The sequence below is a fragment of the Melanotaenia boesemani genome, chromosome 12, assembly GCF_017639745.1.
Source record: "Melanotaenia boesemani isolate fMelBoe1 chromosome 12, fMelBoe1.pri, whole genome shotgun sequence".
Lineage (NCBI taxonomy): Eukaryota > Metazoa > Chordata > Actinopteri > Atheriniformes > Melanotaeniidae > Melanotaenia > Melanotaenia boesemani.
In genome coordinates this window covers 9,319,775-9,344,507 of record NC_055693.1, presented here as the reverse complement: position 1 = coordinate 9,344,507, position 24,733 = coordinate 9,319,775, and the positions used below count along the sequence as shown (strand labels likewise).

The 24,733-nt window shown below is 39.1% G+C and overlaps 1 protein-coding gene across 7 annotated transcripts in view; it reads left to right on the top strand.

The window, feature by feature from the left end:
- Positions 1-24,733, top strand: part of sema5ba (sema domain, seven thrombospondin repeats (type 1 and type 1-like), transmembrane domain (TM) and short cytoplasmic domain, (semaphorin) 5Ba) — a 193,478-nt gene that overhangs the window by 114,922 nt on the left and 53,823 nt on the right. For all 7 annotated transcript variants that reach the window (XM_042002779.1, XM_042002774.1, XM_042002776.1 and 4 more), the window contains 4 exons: positions 9,149-9,211; positions 9,937-10,035; positions 10,138-10,351; positions 16,728-17,013. In XM_042002779.1, coding sequence (XP_041858713.1) covers positions 9,149-9,211; positions 9,937-10,035; positions 10,138-10,351; positions 16,728-17,013 — 662 coding nt within the window. The remainder of the gene's footprint in view (positions 1-9,148; positions 9,212-9,936; positions 10,036-10,137; positions 10,352-16,727; positions 17,014-24,733) is intronic.

The following is a 24,733-nucleotide window of genomic DNA, read 5'->3' as shown; positions in this document are numbered from 1 at the left end:
ATGATCCAACTCTGTATACACATTGTGTACTAACACTGTTAGTGTGTACACTCATCTGTTGTACCTGCATTTTTCTCTGGACATGTGTGGGTGTACTCAGTACAGTAAATGTTTAAAACAAGACAGGAAGGAATGACCCTCTGTGCTGGTTGGTTGGTCACGGAGTGACTGTCTGTTTTCACCTGCCAGCCTCCATGACGTGGAATTACAGTGAGTAGGCGTCTGCAGTGTGGAGAGTGGGCAACATGAAGGCTGTAAGCAAAAATTGAACCAAACATGTTAGCATCAAAGCAGTAAAACATCCTGTTCCTCTCATAACTACTTTAATCATTTTCTTAGTTAGAATCCTGTATATAATGGCTACTTTACTCATTTTTATAAGTAGAATATTCCCTTAAAAACCAAAATAGAGTTAAAAGTAACCTCTCTTATCCACTAGAAGCATTTAGTTGTGGATTTCCCTGCAGACAACGTCATCTGTTCTTATTTTGCTGTGTATAGGACAGAAGTGCTAGCAGATTTATTTCAGTGCCCATCAATGGACTGTTGTTCATGCTGTCCTATATAGTGTTCTGCCAGTAGCAGCATTGATTCAGCTTTGGACACAAACCACATGGGGTTAGAATTTCATTTTAAACCAGCTTCAACTGGTGTTTGGATCAGATTTACAAAGATTAGGTTTAGTGGTGCCTTTTTGCTGTTTGGGACTTTGTGAAATTTACCTGCAAACAGTCAGGATTTGGTTGGCGGTCTGAACAAGGATCAGCAGTTTTTCAGTATTTGGGGCAATACAACAAATTTTGGTTTGTGCTTGTAAGATGTGCAGAAAACCTCCAAAAATCATACTTATGTTCAGTATCCAGCTCTGGTAGTGCAGCACTGTGGTCAGTCACATCTGCTTAACCGAGCTCTGTAATTCAAACTATACTATGTTGTGTTTAGGGATCAAATGTTTGCCTAAATGCTGCTTTGCAAACTCTAATAAAATTTAAAAGAAGTGTTAGTAGGTTTCTTGGCTAAAGGACTTTTGGCTGTTGAGCTTGTTTCCTGCTGCTTTCCATTTGCTATGTTTGGCACCAGTATCAAAATGTGACACATATCACCAGATTTTATTTTATAAGTGATCCCTTCACACCTTGAACATGCTGCCTCAGACCACTTCCCTCCACGGCAGTAAGTAGATGAAGGTGTATTATTGCACTGATTCAGGTTGCTGCAGCACTCTGTTCAACACGGAGAGGTATGAGCATGGCTGAAAAGCGTGTCTTTGTGCGTTTTGGATCGTGAACAGACAGTGTTGTCTATGAGAGTGTGAATCACAAAGAGGAGGATGTGGGTGTGTCCATCCTTGTTGAGACAATGAGTTGTGAGACAAAGGGCTGTAGAAAGTCTCACTGCATTCAGCCATGGTTTTGCATCTCTGAAAACTCTACATCTTTGTTTTGAGCGAATTTAAATCTGCAGTTGTCTTTTATTAAATTCAGTCGTTCCTTTATTTGTAGGGGTGGTAAAATTTGACTGTACTCCACATATCCTCCAAAGTTGCATATTTTTCCATCTTTTTGGAAAACCAGTGAAGCTTTCATGAGGCTGAATTTACACAGAAATCTGCTCTTATTCAGATTTATTTATTTTTTCCAATTTGACATGTTTAAGAAAACATGTTTAACAAAACATGTCAGAAATGGAGTGAAAAGCAACTGATGTTTGTGTAAAGCATTTCCAAATCTGATGACTGACAGGAATCATAACTTGAGTTCTTTCCAATGTTAAATATTTTCTGTACCTTAAATGTGAAATTATTTCTGATGTGCCGTGTTGCGACGTACTTCAGATTACTTTTTCAGTTTACACTGCTTTATGCTTTTTAGCATCTGTGCATTGTTGGGAATAAATAATTAATTTAGGACATATTCTAGTTGGAGCAGAGCCAATATCAACAGTCTGTTCAACAAGTCGGTCACAGCTGTAAATGCTACTGCTCTTCCTCCAGTGTTCCTGTGTTGGTGGATGTATGGTTTCTTTGACCCACCTGGGCAACAATTGGTGTTAAATTTGGGAATAATGTCATGTGATCAGTTGGGTGTGGGTTGTTGGCTATAATAGAAGATTAATGGAGACGCATTAGGGTGCAAGGCTGGGAAAATAAATGGTAGATAAGTAAAGAATTATAAAAAAATAATTTCTTTATTTTTAATGAAGATGAAACTGAGGGAAGTCCTATATCAGGATGAATGAAGAAAAAAATGTAGTTTAAGATGCTGCCCACACACACATACACACACAACATTTTAAATGCAAATTACCTTCTTGCACAAATGATGCATGCACTTTACACAATTTTTAAATACTTTTCTTGACTAAACCCACACTGGGTAGGTCCAGTCCCCTTCCCCAAGTATACAAATTTATCTAGACTTTAACAAGTGTCAGACAGCTTCTATTCAAACATTATTCCCCTGACACGCTTATTTACAATTTTCATGAGTTATAATTAGTTGTCGCACATGATGTTAGCAGTGTGTCAGTGAGAGGTGGTCTTATCAACGCAGAACCACATTTCAGGAACAACCACATTTGCAGTCGCCGCTGCTCGCAGACTTTTTACTTCATTAGTGTTTCCAGCTCTCAGCACCCTCCTCCCCACCTTCTACCCCATTCCTCGTAAAAATAGAATTCATTTCCGAGCCCAGACACCCATCTTTCTGCAGTAAAAGTGATGAATCCCCTATCTCACTACTAATTGTATTTCCTGCTATTTTATTTGCCCATAAAAAATTTGTTAGTTCACCCTCCTCCTTTCTTCTTTGGGAAACATTGCTGGGGGAGGGGGCAAGAAATTCTTGTTGCGTCTAAGGAAAGGTGGAATTGAAAGAAATAGGGCGTCAAGCTCAGGTTTGGAAAGGGGAATTGATGGCAGGGGTTGTGCAGGTTTGCTGGCCTCACTAATAGATAGAAATGAACTCTAACATTCATCTGAGACTTGAGGAACAAATAATAAAACATCCGCAGCCTTGGGCTGTATTTAGGAATGAAAAACGGCAGCAACCCAGTTGGCAGGTGAGGCTTGAATTACAATAACAATTTTTAATTTTGCATTTGTAGCTCCCTCATGATCAGTGTCCCAACTCATTACTTATTTTTTTGTAAACAACTTGTCTTTTTTGTTTTCTGAATGTTGAAATGCTAACAGAGAAAACCACCTAATTCTTTTATCTGCTTCTTGAACTTTATGGTGAAAAAACATGTTACAAAATCATTGAAAGTAGATTAGTAATTTTTTTGTTATTTGTTTTTATTGAACGATAAACTTTGTATTTTTATTTTTTTTTATTTTATCTTATTTTATTTTATCAGAGGAATTTTCCAGTGGGAGAAACTTTGAGACCATTCAAATGTGAGATTTGTACATCTACATCTTTTTCAAACTATTTTTGATTTATTTGTGTTGGATACATTTTTCCATGACCGGGCACATTTTTTATAAACTGTCAGTGGATCATTCTGCACAGAGTTTGGGTTAATATAATACATCAAGTGATGTTTAGATCAACATCATTAGATTGACTATTTACTAAATTTGACATTGTAGATGACCTTTTAACTTCCATTTACTGATAAGTGGATGTAAGTTTTTATAATAATGAGTAAAAACCTTATATCATTTGACAGCTTTGAAGATATCATTGCCATCATAATGTCTGTAAAGGTTAGATATCCTCCTGAGACCCAGCAATGCATTTTTGTGCACTGTAGTACACATTTATTTTCTGCTCATCTCTCTAATTCTATACATGCCACTCTGCTAAGTCCTAATGTCTCTTAGAGAGGGCAACCGTAGCTTTAAGATGACATCTCATGTGTGGGGGTGTGGCCTTGCCAACTTTCCTTTTTCTGTCTTTCCAAAATGGCTAGCATCTCAAGAAGCACATTTTATGGAAGAAAGAAAGTTAAGCATGATATTTATATTTGAAATGTTTTTTAATGTTTTATTTGGATTAATTTTCAAAAATGAACATCTAAAAGGTAATTTGAGTAAGTTTTCAGTAACAAACTTATTTAGTTAAATAGAAAAAATGACTAATTTATCAATGTATACTGTAGTACACGTCAGGACTTTATTCTTGTGTTTATTTCATTTTTCTAGTGGACAGCTCTCTAACAGAGACAGAAAGAATTCTTAACAGAAACAAAAAGGAGATTCAGACTCAGATTTTTCAGACGATGAAAGTCCATCCAGCGTGTCCTGGGTCTGCCCCGGGGCCTCTTTCCGGTGGGACGTGCCCGGAAAACCTCACCAGGGAGGCATCCAGGAGGCATCCTAACCAGATGCCTGAGCCACCTCATCTGGCTCCTCTCGATGTGGAGGAGCAGCGGCTCTACTCTGAGCCCCTCCCGGATCACCAAGCTTCTCACCCTGTCTCTAAGGGAGAGCCCGGCCACCCTGCGGAGAAAACTCATTTCGGCCGCTTGTATTCGCGATCTTGTTCTTTCGGTCACTACCCACAGCTCATGACCATAGGTGAGGGTAGGAACGTAGATCGACCAGTAAATAGAGAGCTTTGCCTTTTGGCTCAGCTCCTTCTTCACCATGACAGACCGATGCAGAGTCTGCATCACTGCAGACGCCGCACTGATCCACCTGTCCATCTCCTGCTCCATCCTTCCCTCACTCGTGAACAAGACCCCGAGATACGTGAACTCCTCCACTTGGGGCAGGACCTTATTGCAGACCCGGAGAGAGCACTCCACCCTTTTCCGGCTGAGGACCATGGTCTCGGACTTGGAGGTTCTGATTCTCATCCCAGCCGCTTCATACTCGGCTGCGAATCGCTCCAGTGAGAGCTGAAGATCACGGCCCGATGAAGCCAACAGAACCACGTCATCCGCAAAGAGTAGAGACCCAATCCTGAGGCCACCAAACTGGATCCCCTCAACACCTCGGCTGCACCTAGAAATTCTGTCCATAAAGATTATGAACAGAATCGGTGACAAAGGGCAGCCTTGGTGGATCAAAATAAATTATTTGATAAATGATCAAATAATGATCAGAAAATATGGTACAGTCCATATGCCTGAAATGGTTACAGGTCGAAAGCTTTTCAGGTAACGAATGTTTGGGTGCAACAGCAAAACGTAGGTGAGGTGTGTGAATTGCCAAATGTTCCTCTGTGTCTCCAAAAAATCCCAGTGCTTTCTCCTCTATCGTAAATAGATGGTCTTTTGTGAAATAGAAAAGCCTGGTAAAATTAGTTGTTCCAAGACCAGTGGCCCATGGCTATTGAAAAGTCAGTGAGTTCTAAGTTAATGCATCACCCATTTTTTGATGAAGCTTTTGTATAAATATGTTAAATATTAATTGATATCCTCTTTACAAACATTTTAGTGAACATTTTAAATTCACAATCAGCTTTTGAACTTTGTTAATGTTTCTTGCTCACAATCAATTAAGTCCTGTTGTGCACTGCAGTGCACGTGTTGTAAAATTTAAACAAAATGAGGTAAAAACAAAATAATCTTTGGAATGCGTTTTTTAGCACCCCAATACTTGATTTATATAAAAAAAATCCAAATCAAAGTACTTTTTTTCTCCCGGTCTCAGGAGGATATAAAGCTGGAAATTGGTTTTCTTTGCATATAGATTCATGTCCTTGAAGGAAATAAGAATTATGTCTAGATTAAATGACATATAGTTAGATGTTGCAACTTGTTTGCTCTGGAGAATCTAGGAAAAAACAATCCTCTTATCTAATATGTTAGAAAAAAGCAAATGAGATTTTACAAGAGAACACTGTGTTCTTTTAACCCAAGAGTTTTATGTGAATAAAAAAATGCCAAATAAGTAATATTATGTTTTTAAATGTCAGTGGATGTAAATGTCAAGTTTGATTGGCTGATGTCAGTACAAATGTATGCATTAAAATGTAAAGTTTTAAAGTTGTTTTTTTTTTTTTTAATTTGTGTTAATTCCTGTAAAACTTTGCAAAGACTTGGTTAATTTTATGCAAAAAAATAGCTGTGGCCCTTTTACAGTAAATTTATTTAACACAACTAGATGGAAAATGAATAATATAAATACTTAAATGAAGAGGTCAGAGTGTGGCAGTGAGTCAAATAGCATTGTGAAGTATATAAAAAATAAAAAAAATGCATTAAGTAAGGACCTTAGTAACAATATGGGTTCCACAGTGTACAGTTCTTCATTTGGTTGCTGGCAGTTGAGACTTTCACTGTTTGGAGCTGAGAGGAGGAATGTGAGGAAGAGGATGTTGAGGTAGAATTGGTATTCTCACAGGCTGTGTGAGAGTGTGGCTTTGTTCCAGAGTGGTGTGAAGAAGAATAAGAGATGGATGGGGAGAGGAGGAGGGTTGCACTTTTTTGGTGAAGGTCAGCGGGTTAAGCCCATGGGGATTCTTGGAGATGGGGCCCTGCCGAAAAGATGGTAATGTTCCAAGCCATGAATCATCGGAAAGGCATCCATCTCCCCATGCTTGAATATGTGTGTGTGTGTGTGTGTTTACAATGACGTCATCCCATTAGTCCCCAGTCTGTCATGGGCTGACAGGCTGAAGCTGTGGAGGAGCTGTGTTTTCATTTCAACAGGCAGATTGATGGACTGCTGCGCAGAGGGCGGAGCTGCTCTCTCAGTGGCAGGTGTCATGTTGGATTTTAGGTTGTTGACTGTCTACGTACTGTTTGGCAGCAGTCATGTGACTAGAACATCATTCCTCTACAGAACGGGGAAAAAAAACTGCATCTTTGCATTTGCATGGATGTTACTTACCGAAACGATATCTCTACATTAACTACTAACAACTGCCTCTTACAGTAGGTTTTATTGAAACTGCTAAGGGAGGGCTCATAGAGCATAATAATCTGAAGTGCTCCCCTGGCCTAACTTTTCAGATACTCTATTAGATCATTCAGGAAACCCCTCAGATATTCATTGTCCAGAGCTCTGTTGGCAACATTAGGTGGGCCTACTCAGTGTGACCCAGATTGGTAATGCCTGGGTGGTATGATTTAGGATGCTTATATGTGTAAGCATGTTTTAAAAATATGTGTGTGTGTGTATATATATATATATATATATATATATATATATATATATATAAATGTCTTGAATGAGTGCCATGGTAGAAAATGCTGTACATAAAAGAACCATCTGCTCCCTACACTACCTCCTTTGTGGACTGTAAACGGAAACAGTTGACAATGACGTCCCTAAATACTAATAAGTGTTTACTTCAGAGACGTGTAAAATCTCCTGCTGTTTTTTAGGGACACTGCAGGATGTCTCTTTGGGTCATACAGTATTTGAAGTTATAACCTATAAATGAGTATGGAAATTTCTAAAATGAATCATTTGTGTCCATATTTAGTGAAAGAAAAAAAATGCTGAATGATTGATTACTTTTGCACATGCTGAGATTGTCATATAAAACAAAGGAAGAATTCAAACTAAGTTATGCTCAGTAAAAAAATAGAAATAGAAAATAATTGAGCACTTCCAACAAAAGTGGCAGTTTCTGACTTTGTCTTCTGTTATTGTTGTGGCCTTAACTCAGGACTGTCATGTATCATCATTTTATGTCTCTGATGGAAGCCATCTTCAGACTCCTCTTACTGATTAGTAAGAGGTCCTGGCAGTGTTTTGACAGTAGAAGGCCAAAACAAACAAACAAAACAAAAGAATAACTTACTATAAAAGCAACATCCTAGAAAACCCAGGTTAATTTGTAAATGTTTGTCTTGCTCATTATGTTGTGCATTCTACTGGTGTTTTTCATTCATTAGCAAGAATTTATGCAGCAGCAAATCATCCAAAATCATGAGTGTCCATTCCTCCAAGCACAGTTGATAAACCCTGATTGGTGGGGGGAAAAAGAAATCTGTTTACATATTCAGCAAATATAAACTAAACATTTTATCCCCAGAATAGTTTTGGCATTATGTTCTGAATAGCTGTGCTTATAATCTTTTTTTAATTTCTATTTAAATTCTAAAAGGGCTACATTCTCTGAAATGAGGGTCTGAGAAACGTGATTAAATGAAAACTATAATTTTCCAGTCCAACTTCACAGTCTTAGGGCTATACAGTTTTAGGCTCTTCCGCTGAGCTTTAATTAAAGCAAAATGAGGATACAGAAAGCGGCGTGAGTGATATCACTGCGGGACAAATTCACTAAGGATAAAATTAAACTGTCCGAGACTGCTTATTCAGGTGTTAAAGATGAGCTTTGACTAATTTAACTCTGTTTTAAGTTCATTTAATTTATTATTATTTTAGAAGTTTGTGTTTAAAGTGAGCCAATTCAGTATCAGCTCTTAGTGAAAACTTACAGTTGAAGGAAACTATAAGTGTGCATTGAAGTTTTTGGAAAACAACTGGCCAAATGTCCTGGGTGGACAATTTTTAGAGGATTTTCCCTACGAGGAATGACATTATTCTCTTTGGAAGGTAAAAAAAAATATGGACAAACACAGGACTTAATGTTCTATTAAAGTAGGCTTTTATCTAACTTTACTACTGTGGCAGTGAGATGAGAGAAACCGGGGAGAAGTTGGGTGAAATGAGTCTAGTGACATACAACAGGGGCTCCTCTGGCACCTGCTTACACACCATTCATGCCAAGTGAGGGGCATCTCTCAACCCTCTTAACTAGAGCCAGCGTAGTACTAATGGCCAAGCAGCCTGTGTGTGTTAGCAGTAGTGTGTTTGCAGCGCAGTCTTGCAGCGCCGTTGCCTGCATCCATAATTAAGCCCAAGACATAACCATCAACAGGAATATAATTGGCTCGTGGGAGTGATGGGGAGGTGGTGGAGTGGAGGTGAGTGCTGCAAACTTTCTAAGAGAAAGGAAGAAAGAAGAAATCCATTTACATGCTAATGCTGCCCTCAGTCCTTCAGCTGCCTCGCTGCATGCCTTGCCCGCTACCCAAGAATAGGCACTTTGCTGGCAAGACAGTCACCATGTTTACTCAATAAACAAACAGCCGTGAGGTCTTTTCATGCCGCTTTCATGAGAGTGCCTACAGTACTTGCAACAGTCAGTTGTTGCTTAACTGTTGAAGTGTCTTACGTACACAGCCGACTGCTTTTCGGGTGTCTTTATCATCCCTTTGTCATCTTTTGTTTGTTTCCTAGGCAACAGAGTGGGCACCGGACGAGGAAACCAGGAAGTCCTGTCAAAGCAAAGGCAAAACAGAGGTAACCTCGATCACGGCCCCAATTACAGCTCTTCATGTCAGCCCTACCTGTCTCACAGCAAGGCCATTTTGAGATCTTCTTGCTGTTGTGGCAAGGTCCTTGTGGGTCTCTTGGAAATGCTCTAAACAGAACCGCTATTTCAGACCGTGAAGAGCCTTTTTTTATTATTTTTTCTGGCACTGAATAGATCAGACAGGAAGAGGAAAGGAGTGTGCACGTGAGGGCCGAGGGCGACAAAGTGAGACACCAAAAAGCACCTCCTTTGAAACGTGTGTTGTTGAGATTATTTTGTAAGGACTGATTGCAACATCATTTATCTCCCACAGTGCCTATAGAGCGAAGACTGACACTGAATGCACAAAACAATTTTCTGTGAAAACCTGTTTCTTTGCAATTACCTCAGTTCTTAGCATCAAAGGCCAATAAATCAATTTCATGCTTTTGTTAAAACAGATTTGATTCTTTGTGCTGAAACTCGTACTTGACCCACTGTAGAGTCTTTGTCGATGTCACAAATAGGTCTCCATTTAGTTGCCAACTAGCATTCATATTTCTTAACAATGCACTGAGAACCAAAAGCTACAGACACCAGATTACATGCCAATCTACTGCCAGAAGACTCAGTCTTTTGTTCCTTTCAGAAATTTGTCCAAAGTTATTCATAGAAGCAGCACAGCTTTTGCTCTATAGAAACTTTTTGCAAGCCGCTTTCTTCTTCTTTACAGATCGAATGTCAGAACTACATACGAGTCCTGCTGGTGAACAAGACCGAGGTCATGACCTGCGGCACCAATGCTTTCCAGCCGCTATGTATTACCAGAGAGGTACAGTTAAGCATGTGTTTTGAAAGTGTAATTTACACATTTTCTGGATCTCTTTCGTTTTAACGCCATCTCCATATGGCTCCATCTTTGTCTCCATTTCAGGCGGGCAACATTAGCAAAGTGCTGGAGCGTGTGAATGGCGTGGCACGCTGCCCGTATGACCCTCGACACAACTCTACGGCAGTAGTGACAGAAAGTGGGGAGCTGTACGCCGCCACTGTCATCGATTTCTCAGGCCGTGACCCCGTCATATACAGAAGCATGGGCGGATTGCCACCCCTGCGCACTGCCCAGTACAACTCCAAATGGCTCAATGGTACAGTAAAACCACACAAACACAAAGGGCTCTCAAAACACAAGGCAGCTTCTTTAATTTTTTCATTTAATTTTTTCCACATAAACACAACCAAATACTTCAAGTGTTTGAAATACAAACGTCTAGAAAATGTGCAGAGGAAATGACTGAGTGTTTAATACTAACAGCTTGTTAGTATTTCACAGAATCCATGTTTTGTGTTTCTCTATCAGGTGAGAGAAATTTAATCTCAATGGACAAGTAATCTGATCTAGCCTGAACCGTTGTTGGATTTTCAAATAATCCACACAAGTTGTTTCAAGCAACCTCTGAAAATTCCTGTCGTTTCTTTAAACATTTTCCTAGGCCTCTTCCTGAAGCCGCAGACGGGCCAAGTCTGCACTTTTACTTCCAACACAATCGCCTGTTTTGTTATAACCAAGATGGGTCAATCCAACTGCGGCTTTGGCAAAGGATTACAAAGACTTTTTAGGTTTGAAGTTGTGTGTGGAACACACAGCACAGGCGTAGGAATCAGTCAGGTTTATGAAATGGTGGAAACATAAAATGCTGTCTATCCTGCTCGTGTTGGTGTTTTAATCTCCATGCTGCTGACACCGTGCCTTTTCCTGTGAACACACTGCAGCAGAAATTTCCTGCACACACACCCTGACTCCAGCAGAAATGTGGATAGGCCCTCAACTGAAAGAGTTCTGTCATCAAGTGGCTTTGATACAGTTTGCAGAAACACATGGATATCTAGATTCATAGAGTGTACACAGAATGGTGAAGTGGGGGGAGTTATTTTAGGCAAATGTGCTTTTGGAAGTAAAGGTCAGATTCACTTTGGGTGTCAGACAATGAGAGATGACTCATACCTGGTGCACTTTCAAAGCTTGCATGGATATGGAACTCTGCTGCTTTATCTGCGCTGAAGATTAGCTGCTTTGCATAGAAAAATATCAGGTTATTTAATGATGTATCTAGAGCTGCAACTTATTATTTTGCATTGTTGCCTAATTAATCTCTCATTTTCACAACACAAAATGTTTAGCAGTGGCAGAAAAGATCCTGTACTAAAGTAAAAGTAATAATAGCTCACAGTAAAAGGCTTCATTTGCTCATTTTTGCTAAAAAATGGGAAAGAAAAAAGTAGGTGTAACAACTAAAAATGGTGAGTCATGTTCTCCTGCAAGCCAAACATTATATATAAAATAAATTATTATTTTGTAAAATAGTTTCATAGTTTTTATCTTATGACTTATTAACAGTTTCAGGTGTATGATGGGTTTAGCTCAGAACTAACAAAGCTTTTCTATTTTTAGGATTTTGCATTTGTTGTGCAGTCATTTTGCTGTCAGAGCTAATTTACAACATGACAACAACAGCTGAATGTCAATGTGCCATCAAGAGTTATGCACAGAGTTGTAAGGTCAGAAACATGTATTGCTGCTTTAAGGACAGTGAACAGTTTGTCACTTTATTAACTGAACTTTTTAACACGAGACACAAACTGTTAGTAAATCTTATCCATTTCAAAGCTAAGAGTTTCTAAAACTGCCATTTTAGTGAAGATTTAGTTTTTATAATCTTATAAATTAACTAATTTTTGAGCTTAGGAGAAAGTAGTTTCTTGAGTTGTACTTAAATTTGGTCAGAATAAAGGAGTGGATATAGGAGGAGAAGAAAGAAGGGAAAGGTGGAGTGCAAAGATCGACGAGTCCGAAGATGCCCGTTTGTGAATCTTGATAGAGAGGCGATGAGAGAGAGAGAGATAAAAAGCAGGGAGGAGGGCGAGGGAGAAGTGGAGAAGATGGACTGAGGAGTCAGTCAGCAATGTAATTATTCCTCACAGCATGGAGAGGGTGAAATTACAATACACAGCATGCGTCACACCATGCAAGGACTCTGCCTGTGTGTGCATGTGGGTGTGTACTTGTGTTCGAGTATTTAGACAGTATCCGAACTGTGTGTGCATTCATGTGAGCTGCAGCAGTGTGTGTGTGTGCTTCTAAAGCGTACACAATCAGGAAGAGAGTATGTGAAACGAGGTGAATCAGAGAAAGATGAGTAACAAAGTCGAAAGTGTCCTCATCAGCATAATCACAGCTGGCAAAGCACGCAGTCGAACACACATGTTGCCCTCCACCTCCACACTCAAAGGCTGTCTTGCTTTCATGGCTGATTCTGGACGGCTATGGAACAGTGTTCCCAGTGGATTTGGGGTGTGAATGAAAATCTCATTTCCAGCTCTAAGCCTCTCTAGTTCAGGAGAACTGCAGGTAGAGAGGGGGGTCCTGGATCTAATCTATCCCCTCCCTTATTGGATTGGTTGCCTGCCAGGTGCTGACCAATTGTTTTCCATCATGCATGTGAATGTGACAAGGAACTACAGAGTTGCCTGTGAAATAATCTAAACAATGTGTGTGTGCATGTGTGTGCTTTTTGAAGTCCAATTTAGACTTTACATAGAACCAAATATTAATCTAGGTTTCTGTTTTTTCATTTTCAACTTCCGCTAAACTTTTATGATGTATAGTTTAATATACTCATATAAATGAAGCAAAAAGCGAAAACAGGTTATTTCAAACTTAAACCTTAGACTTTTTGCTCTTCGTTCTATCAAAAAAAACTCAAATTTAGATGCTTCACAACCTGCGATTCTGAGATAAGGAGCAACTTCTTCAGTGTTCTGCCAAAGCACACACTGAACAAGCGTTTCTACGACTCGTACAGAATCCACTACACCACCTGAGCCTCAGCTACCCTCAACTACAGGCTGCCCAGATTCTTTAAATGCACATATCGGTGAAAAAAGGCAAAGTATTCATGCAAAGGAAACCACATTTACCAAAGGTTTATTTCTCACAGTTTTGCTTCAGGAAACTCGAGCATAGCAGTTGTTCAGGTGGAGCTGAGACATCCAATTTTGGTCTTTAAAGGTTAATGTCCTGTAGGTTTTAGATGTTACATTAAGATCATTAAGATGCTTGTGTAGAACTTAATAAGGTATTGGGGAGGTCTATTTAATTTGAATGATGTGTGTTGGAGCAGGGAAATGTCTAAAACCTGCTGGACTGTGCCTCTCGAGACCCAGAATTGGTCATCCCTCAGGTTTGAATGTTTAATTAGCTTTGTGACATCCTGCTGTGTTCATACATGTGTATATGTGTAAACAAGACACACAGACTACCTATTATTAGTCTGCTGATTAAAAATGTGCATATTATATCACTTTGCTAAGATGTCATGATTTAGCCCAAGTTTTAGTTAACTGGTTCTCCACTCTGTGACTGCATGACTGTTTTTAGAAATGGTTCATTCTTTGGAAGATTTTATGCAGAGCCCAAAATGTTATCCACACCAAGTACCAAGAAATCTAAAAATGATATAGTTGGAATTACTTTGGGGGCAATTTAAATGAATTAAGGCTTGTTTCTTTTTATTTATTTATTTATTTTTTCACAGCCAATCTAAATATAACCAGGATCAGGTTCTCTGTGGCGCTGGAAGCTGGACTCTTCAGGTGTCTGCTTCACACTGATTTTCCATCATTCCTCTATAGATGGGGTGTCAAACTCCGGCCCTCGAGGGCTGCTTGTTTCCCTGCTCCAACACACCTAGTTAAAATCAAATGGTTGCAACAGCTTCTTGTCAACTTCTTCACAGTGTACCATTAATTTCAGCCAGGGAAACAACACAAACCTGCAGGATAGCAGCCCTTGAAGACCAGAGTTTGACACCGCTGCTCTATAGTAAGCGTAGCTGAAAAGCTAAATCACATTCCTTATTTACAAACTTGCACATTTGACCATCATTTTCGTGTTTGGACAGAAACTGGAATGCATAATCCAGGTATCAGTAATTAACCATGTTCACTCCTGCAGCATTTCTGTCTGTTATTAAGTAGCATTTCTCTTGCTGCTGTGATGGTGATATGAAGCATCATGTGATGTTACTCCTCCAGCACCCAACCTGCCTGTCAGGCTGAACAATCTGTTTACCACTCAGCAGGTTATCAGAAGACGAAGGGGGGGGGGGGGGAGAAGCTGTGTGTCACATTTGTGCCCATGTAGGTTTGGTGAAATTATGCAGAATCTTCCAGCTTCACTTGCCCTTTAGTTGACATGTGCACAATGTGTATGTAGACACAAACACTGGTATGTCAGTGTGTCCATGGATCAGTTCAGGCATGCTGATACATTACCCAGCTGATACACACTTTGAATGATTTGGGTCCTTTGCACAGCATTTATCTGTAAGAAAAGAAAACTTAATACATTAGGATGTTTTTTATCATCAGACTTCATTGTGCTGATTGTAAACATGTACAACGCTTGCTTGTTCATCTACATGCTTGTTTGCTGCAATTAACCAATTGAATGTGGAATTATATTACATAAAACTCAACTAAAATTTAAAATCACAAATATAAATACTAAATTATACCTTTGGGTGTTATGCATAATGAATTGGATGTGTAACTTTTTTGTTAATGATAAAATTGCTTATTTGGAATACTGAATGACCTCCAGTTCATTAAATGTAACACAGCTAAGTTAATTAGATCATCTGCTAAATTAGCCAGCACTGCTTAAAAATGTTCCATATTTGTGCAGTTTAATCAGAGCAGGAGGACTTCTGAAGCAGCTTCCCTTTTATTTAAACTTGATTACAGCTTAAAATAAAGAAGAAAATAAGTCGGCATCCCTCCTCCAACTGATTGTGTCTTTGTCCTAGATCACAAGTGGCTTCTTCCGCCTCACAGTCTGACGCACAGATTGTTTTTATCACTGATGTGAAATAAAATTAGGTGGCTGCTCGGCGGACGACAGTTTTCTCTTCCAGCTCCATTTCAACATTTTATTCTTTTATAAAAAAAAAAAAAAAAAAAAGTCTTGCAAAGCCCTGCAGCACATTCCATCATGGTTGTTAACAGGTTATTTCCACTTTGGGATTGTGTGTGCAATTGTGAGAGGGAGAGACTCTGTTGGCAATATCAGCATCTTTTTTACTTTATGCATGCAAATGAAGGTTGTCTTATTTTATTTGCCTTTGTGTGTACGTGTTCAAGTGTGATATCACTTACAATAAATGAGTCCCAGCGGAAAACTAAAGCAGGAGCAGCAGAGTAGTGTCTTTTTTTTTTTTTTTTTGATTGTTTTTACACACGACTGTCTGACGGAAGAAAACGGCAGCAGAAAAACAAATCTTGAATGTGTCAAAACAGCGTGGGCGTTTCCTTTTATAATGTTCCATTCAAAACATTTGACAAGGTAGTTAGCATAAAGTGAATCATCCAGAGTTTTACCGAATGATAAGTAGTGGTTGTAGGAAATGTTTCATTCTTAGGATTAGATATTTTGGTTTAATATTTAATTTGTCATGTTTATTTTAAAAAATTCAGTATTTTTTTTCTGATTTTTCAGTGACATGTTAGCTGATGGTAACACTCTACATCGACTGTGTGAAAAACAACTTTGTGTTTAGGATTTTTGGGCACTAGTGGCCTTCATCACAAATAGCTTGACAGAAAACGGGTCAAAGTGGGGGGATGAGATGGAGCGATGGGGCCCTAGGCTTCAGTCTCTGTACATGGGATTCTCACTCATCCAACTGAGCTTGTCCATCACCCTGACAGAACATTTTTTAAAGACACATCTGTGCATCTATAATGATTTTTACATACAGTCCTGGCAGAATTACATCAAACCATAAATGAGCTCACCAAGTTTTACAGGCGTCATTTAAATGCTGAGCATCACAAAATCTTCATATAAAGATTATCCCAAGATCTCCACGATTGACCTGTACAGATATCTCAAGCTGGTACATAAAGTGTAATTCTGTATGACTAGATGCCAAAACAAGGTAATGATATGTGGATTGATTTTGGAAGCTTGATTGTCCCTAAAATAGATGTTAAAGTTGAAGCTTTTTCTCTTTGCTCAGCAATAAATTGGTATTCAGTGATGAGTCATGTGTTTGCAATGAATGACAGTAAAGTCCCCGTTATTCAGTCCTTTACCTTTTATAACCCATGCTGAAGGATGAGCTATTAATCATGTTCTGTGTCATCCAGGGTAATAAAAGCAGCACGGGCTTCCAGTTAAACAGACATGGATTTCATGGATTTACCATCAAAACATCAGACAGATTTATTAGAAACTGTTTTTCTTATTCTCCCTCTGCATCTTCTCTTATTTACACATTTGACATTGAGGCTCCTTTCCAGACCATCTTAAACAGGAGTCCAGCTGTAGAGTTTCCAAGTTTTTATTGCAATCAATAATGAGAACAAAGGTCAAAGCAACAATGTCTGGAAGATATATGGTGCAAATACTACTTTTTTCCCTGGAGTCATGGTAATGACCACCTTCCTTCTTTCTCCCCATAGAGCCCCACTTCATCTCAGCCTACGATATTGGCCTCTTTACCTTATTCTTCTTGAGGGAGAACGCAGTGGAACACGACTGTGGCAAGACGGTCTACTCCCGCGTGGCCCGAGTCTGCAAGAATGACATTGGTGGGCGGTTTCTCCTGGAAGATACCTGGACCACATTCATGAAGGCGAGGCTCAATTGTTCCCGTTCCGGAGAGATTCCCTTCTACTACAATGAGCTGCAGAGCACATTCTTCCTGCCTGAGCAAGACCTCATTTACGGCATCTTTACAACTAATGTGTAAGTTGATACTTATCACAGCTGGGATTTTGTCATTTTATCATGTAACTTTGTTTTTTGCACAGCTGCCAGGATGTTGTGCAGGTTGGTTTCTGCTGCATTGACTGACAGATGTGTTGATTGCAGCTCCGCACCAAAAGTCCAGGATAAAACCCCTGTCTGCAAAGTCCTCACTCATGGCTTGTGTAGCAAATATTGCAGAGGAAGCAGAGAGGTTGTCTGGTTGAATGTGTTGGTCTGCCTGACTCCCAGATCCTTTGAGGTTTGTGCAAGTTAAAATCTATGGCTTAGCCGCGACTGAAATATCAGCCGCCTAACTGCGGTGAGTATTGATAAATCCACGGTGCTCTCCATGGTGCTGAATTAGCTGACGGAGCTGTGATTTTCTTTTTCCTTTTATTCTTAATCTTTTGTCAGTTTTTTTTCTTACTTAAAAACTATTTTCTTAAAATACTAAATTCTAAATTACTTTAATCCCCGAGATAAAACAGAGTCGTCTAACCTTTTCTTTTTTCCAAACCTCCTGTTTGTGTTATTGGAGCCTGCAGAGTTGGTGCCAAAGAGAATAAAACCAATAAAACCAACAGACATAAAGCACTGCCAGATATTGAAATGCCACATAAAAAGTGACATGTTGTGATTTAAAGAACCAAAATGTCTGGCAGTTGTCTCTGAGCAAGACAGTGATGGCAGAAAAGATTCAGGTTTAGTTACAAATTCTATCAGGGAAGAAAGTGATAAAAAGTTGGACACTGTCATTATATTTTTTTCTGATGTCATAAGCTTTTTTAAGACCGCCCAGACTGCAGCAGGCATGGTGACCAAGCCTGAACCCAAGGTCCACCGGCCCCAGACCGACCCAGACCATCCCCCAAAAGGCATCTGGCTCTTATACACACACATACACTCACACACATTCAAATATTTCCCCCATGCACCAAGAAACCACCTCTCACACACCCTGGCACCACCGGTTCCCCCATCAAACCCAGTCCCCCCATCTTCTCCCACCTCAACTCTTTTGCAAAACCAACTACCCTTGAACTACCTATGTTTTTTGTTTACAAACTTTGACTTTGCTATGCACTTTTATCTTAAAAATGAAAAATTATTCCAGTGACAGATGCTAATGACACATTGATCCAGTTATTTTGCCAAAAAAAGGGCACTTCTACATGAGATCAATCAAGTTTTAGTTTGGGTGAACATACATGCACACACAAGCATAAAGTGTAGAAAATTAATGAGAATTTAGTAATAACAAGATGGCAGTTTCTGGTATCAAAGAGCACTACAGATCCTTGGAAACGTATTAGCTGTGAAGACACACACTGATGATTAGTCCTGTTCATTACTCTGAGCTCTTTTTAACAGCTCATCTGTAACCTTAATTATTACCCTTTGGGGTCATTAATCTTCTATTAACTTTATTATCAACCAGTTTTTTTTCAGTCCCAAAGTTTGCATTTGCAATTTTCTTAAAGAGTTTAGCAAAGAAGATTAATTACGGTGAACATGAGTAAAAATGGTAACCAGAAGTGTCTGTTCTTGATAAAACTCTGATTTAATAAAAATCTAGAACAGGAAATACTTCCAGCAAGTATAAAACTCTTGACATTTATCGCCAGAATTGAATGTGTTCGTATTTGATGAAAACAAATGTAAATATGAGTGCTTATGCTTTAAGATTATTCAATCTAGATTCTGTTACACTTTCATTCAGGGAAAGATGATTAATTGTTCTACCTGATAACCGACACTGAGGGCTGGAGGCAACAAGTGGCCACTGACACAGACACACACCCTTTGTGTGAAGTGTCTTACTTCATGTACAGACAGACAGACAGACAGACAGACAGATAGACATTATGCACCTGGTGAAACAAAAAACATTTCTGCATAAAATGTCACACACAAGTATTTATTTGAAGTGTAAAATAAAGCACGTCCTAGAATGTCCTTACCATTGAAAGGATGAGCATCTCCACTAAAACTTGCTGCAGCTGTGCTGAAGAGCCCTTTCACTGCCAACATGAATATTAATGGAGGGAACTTTGACAAACCTGAGCCATAACACTTCAGCTTTCCTTTCATTTGGTGCCCTGATTTCATCACTTGGAGGTTTGTTGCTCCAACATGTTTCCACCTATGCAGGTGAGATGCAGTGTTACCTTAGGTTAAAGCCTCCCTGCTGCTCATAATGATCAGTGTGGATGCATGCAGCTGCACACTGCACTCGATGCACACACCGACTCTCACCGCTGTTCGATTGCTCCTGTTTGGAGGGGGTGCTGCACGCTTCATTAAAGAGAGGAAATGCTGAGAACCAAAGTGTGCATGTCGGAGATTTCTTTCTTCCTTTAAAGAGAAAGTGCAATTGTATCTCATTAATGCCTAACTAGAAGATGAAAGTGTGCATATGTGTTTGCTCAGTCGATTAAAGAATGCTGTCAGAAAAGATTTCATGGAAGACATTAATAAGATTGCACATATTGGTATCCATTTTGTTCGGTCACTATCAAGACAAAGTTTTGCCTTGAGTGTTAGAAAATATTATTTTTTGTATTTTTTTGTATTTTCTTTTAAGCTACAGTTTCTTCATTTAAATGAGTCTCATGACATTTTGACTGAGTCTTTCAGCTCTTCCCTCAGGATAAATAATCAACCTTGAATGATAAATAGATGGCAACACATTCCTGCTCTCAAGGCATGAAGTGCCACCTTTAAGTACTTTTTAAATTAGTTTAGCTTTCCTGGAGCTAAGGCTCCAAGAACAGCAAATGATATTGTCAGTGTTTGTTCTGCTCTCCTTGGTGTTTAACAGTCTAAAGAATGTTTGAGCTTCTGTTTTTTTTTTTTGTTTGTTTGTTTGTTTGTCTTTTTTTATCAATAAGTGTGTCCATGTGTTTCACTTGGTTGAATATGCCATAAATATTTTGTCTGAGAAGCATCTAAAATGTCCAGATAGCCTACTGGCTCTTTCTGAGAGAGCTTATTTCCACTTCTGTTACTTGCAACTTGTCTCCCAGAATAGAGCATTGAAAGGAACATAGATCAGCATTTAAATCAGCCTCTTGTCTTCTGCTGCATTGTTCCAAAAATTGTGGCTTGACCAGTGACATGACAAGCAGCATTTTATGACTCTGAAACATGGTCTAACACAGGTGTTGATTTTTTTTTTATCCCAGTCTTTTTATATTTGTCTTTAAACTACCTCAGAAGCCAAAAGTACATAATAATCTGCAAAAAAAAAAAAAAGCTACCCTAAATCCATCAATTCTTGATATTTAGCTCAATCCCACTCATGTGAGACTATTAAAAGTTGGTGCCAAATACTGCCCTTGTGTCAGTTTTGTTTGGATCATGCTGTGTGTGTGAGAGAGAGTGTGTGTGTGCATGTGAAACATGCACATGTGTGGAAGTGCATTCGTTGGTATTCAGATGTATTCTGTGTTCTGTCAGGGGAGAAGTTGAATCCCGTCTCTCACCTTCTGCTCCCTCACCTGTTAAGCTGCCAGTATTTGACACTACATGGCTGCTTCCCATCAGCCTGCAGCCATTTGTAGTGATAGATGGAAGGAGCAAGAGAGCAGGAATTAGGAGAGAGACAAATGCAATGAGAAGCTGGGAGGATGGAGAGAGTAGGAGATGGAGGAACCGGACAAAGATGAGACGGAGCAATGACAAAAATCCTCGCGCTCCAAGTCTTTGTCTTTCCTCCATTGTTTCTTCCCTGCTTTCCGATGGGGACTCATTGGTTCCCCCTCCAAAACTGCTTCGCTCATCGGGCTTGGATATGTTAATGCAATCACCACAAACACTGTCTCCATCTGTCTGGCCTAAATTGAACAGGCTCACAGCTGCTCCCAGGAGTTCGGGCTGTGAAACAGTACAGGGAGAGTTGGAACAGAGTACTTATCTTTGTCTGCTCGCAATCCGGAGCAAGCAGTTCCCAGCACTGTTTGTGACCCGTCACTGTATTCTGCAGTGTTTTGTAAATGCGTGAGATGGCATTTAATTGTATTTACATTGTTTCTATTTTAAAGAACTGCATTACTAGAGGTTGAAGAAAAGGGCAACATTTAAAAAAAAAAATGCTTTTTTTTTTTTTTTTTTTTTTTTTTTTGCTTAAGATGATTTTGTTTTTGCCTTTGCAGGATTTGATGCACATAATAGATGGAGACAGTTCTGACTGATAAGCTGCTTCTATTTCTGAAAAAGAAACATGTCTAATATAAGCCGACATGAAAGAATAAATCCTGCATTAATAAATGAAAGAATTTCCCATAAAACTTTTATCAGGTAATTGTCATTGTCCTCAAATTTTTAATTTGCACTTAATCATTACATTCTGATTACAGACGTTTCATGACCTTGCCCTATACTGCTGCTTTCAGATGATTGTTTGTTAGCGCTAAAACAATTTGTGAAAATAGGCCTAGTTAGATCTTATTTGCTCTGTTTTAGGACATTTTAAATGTTGCAGTTATATGTTAATAAACTAGTCAATCCATTAAAGCCATGTTAAGTCATTCAACAGGTCAAATGCCATGGAGTATTTATGTTTAAATGTGATCTTTTCAGGTAATTGGAGGAAAGAAACAAAACAAAAGCAATATGAGGACTAATTTTTGGGTGCAGAGATGATAGCTGTAGTCAAGACTAAAAAACAACAAAACAATCAATTTGTCATTACTCCTTTTAGAGTATGTTAATGACAGCCTTCATGATTGGATAGCCATTAAGGGAAAGCAGGGCATGAACAGCATAGCAGCTTTGATCCATTTGAGTATCCACAAGACGCATTCAGGAATAGTGTCGAGTGTAGATCATTTGTGTGTTGGGCTCTCTCAGAATTTGAACAATCTGGCACATTTCTGGGTGAGGTTACACATAACTTTTTATTATGTGAACTATGTGGACAATTGAAATAAGAAATCTGCATTGTTCCACATGTGACTGAAGCTGAAATGCCACCTGACACACTCTCAGGTCTCCAGACTCTGAGTGAGAGGTCGAGTATGTCCAACACCTTCAACCTCATTTGGACAACAGCATGCAGACTCCATATGCTGCCATTTGGAAATCTCTGTGCTTATTTTTATGCTCACTAAAAGCCTCAGAGGGTGTGATTTTACAGCTGTTTTCACCAGCAAAGTTGTTCTCATAGAAAGGAAACTTTATGTCACATTAAATAAAAGGAAAAAATGCTCAATTATGAAATATTCTGAGACATCTCTTAGAGAGAAAAGACATGTAGGGGGGAAAAACCAAAGTCTTGCCTGTAAAAGTCTTATGTTGGACAGGTTTTAGCTTCAGAACAAGCACAATGAAAACCTGAAAGCTCAGCCAGGTCTTGTAATTAACTCTAAGTCCTTACTGGCAAAGTCCTTCTATCATGGGCTCAGCATAGCAGCAACATTATCCTGCAGGGGCATCTAACCTGCCATTACTTACTAATTATTTTTAACCTTCTTATCCAATTTTAGTTGCTTTTACTGACCCTCTTCTTAACAAGCTGTTCAAGGCCTCCATATCTATGAGCCTGGTGGTAGGATGAGGGGAACTGAAACAAACAGCCCATTAATTCATTAGCCCACAATTATAATAAGTGATTTATCTTAAGGCAAAACTTCCTGATATTTGTTTTGATTATTCTGCAGGTTTTCATTGTTTCCCTGATCTAACACACCTGATTGAAATTAATGGGTTATTATGAAGAAGTTGACAAGAAGCTGTTGGATCTATTTGATTTTATTCAAGTGTGTTAGATCAGGGAAACAATGAAAACCTGCAGGATACTGGCCCTTGAGGACCGGAGTTTGACACCCCTGTCCTAAATGAAAGGATTTGCTGCTTCTCTTAGTTCAGAATTGCTGTCTGCACCTTAGATATTTCCACTTATTCAGATTCTGTAGGTGTGCTGTTCTGATGGAGCACAAACTGACTAATCATGACTCCTAAGTAAGATTAAGATTGGGGATTTCATCTTTATTTCATAAATGTGGGCAAGATTAACACCAGTTGTGAAGGATACACAAGAAAAAAAAGATATGCCTGTCCAACAGAGACAAAAGGGTTAAAATCGTACCTAATTTTCAGAGAAACCAACATTTTGCTCTGATACAATGTTGGAAATAGGTGCTTTCCCCATCCAAAACACACATTTGAATAATTTTTATTGCTCATATGGCTAATTTAAGCCTCAGTCTCAACAGACGATAACTAATTTGGGCCTTGAACATGAATAGTGTGATAAAACATAATAGTTCCATTTGATTATCAGGCAACGCTCTTAATAGTTCTTAATTATCACTCCGTATCAGTTCACTAAGAGATACTAAAATTCTATGCATTTAAATATGAAATTGAGTCAGCGGGATCAGATTTGACATGTAGGACCGCCGATACGACAGGTAGCTGAAGGAATAAAACGGTGCTATATTTCTGATTTTACACAATGTTCTTTCACATTATATTGCTGACATCAAATCTGACCTGAAATGAACTGCGAGCCTCAAGTTAAAAGCTTGGTCTGATCTGAACACAGCTGCTAGTATAGCAATGGATTTTTCCTTTCATTTTGCATTTTAAATTGAATCTGCTGTTTTTCTTTCTTTCCACTATCTCCCTTTCTATTTTTGGTCCATTTGCATTGGACTGAATATACATTAAAAATAGGTCAAGCAAAGCTTACATTAAAAAGTAAAACCATTAATTATTGCTGCAATTTCTTCCGATAGTTAAAACACCTGGTTTAGCATTCAGCCCCCCTGATCCTGTGGTGTTGATGTATTGTTTACTGTAAGTGTTGCTGACTCTGTTTGCCTGGGAATGTGACTGTTTTGGGACAAAGCTTGCTGGCATTTTGTGCAGTGTAAAAATATGTATGGATAATCCAGGCAGCCTATGTTCGGTTACCAGTCCCTGCAGCCTTGTGGCTCTGCTGAGTTGGCCCTTTTTCCTTTTCTGCTGCGATGCAGGCATTAACTGAAACATCGGCCTTAGTGTGGTTTTAGCTGCTTCTGTTGTTGTTTTTGTGAGTGTGTGTTTGTGTGTGTCTGTGTTTCCCTCCCCTTGAATTGAGGTTAGGTGAATTAGCTTAAAACCTTGGGATTTAGCTTGACCCCACCATACTCTGTATAGTTGGGTCTGGGTATGCGTCTAAGCAATGTATGTGGAGGATGTGAATTTTATTTATTCGAAAAGAACTTGAAAACACCTTAAAACACTAAGCAAAAAAGTATATATAAACATACTCTAATGCACACAGAAAACTGGAAAATGATGAAGACACTAGGCCTGTCGCGATAAGCAATAAGTCAATTAATTGAACGATAAGAAAATAAGAGCACGATAAGTTTGCCGGCCGCGATAATTTTTATTAGTCCTCCCTTTACCATAAACTGTGTATGACAATAGGTTTCACTATGGCGTATTTCGACTCAACGCTCTGGTTTGTTGCGGAGTGATCTCTCTGGTGTCATACTTGACTGCAGCATGTTGCAGCACGAGCCGGTAAGCCGCATTTGTTTTGCAGGGCTGCCAACACGCAATGGCCGTGAGACTTGCGCATTTAAGTGGCTTCTCACGCTCTCGCGCTAAACCTCCGATTCTCATGCTGAAATATGTAAATAAGTCGAATGGAGAAATAATAGATGCAAGCACCTCCTCTTTTATCATTTCGCTGCTCCCCACATGTAAGCAGAACACACACATC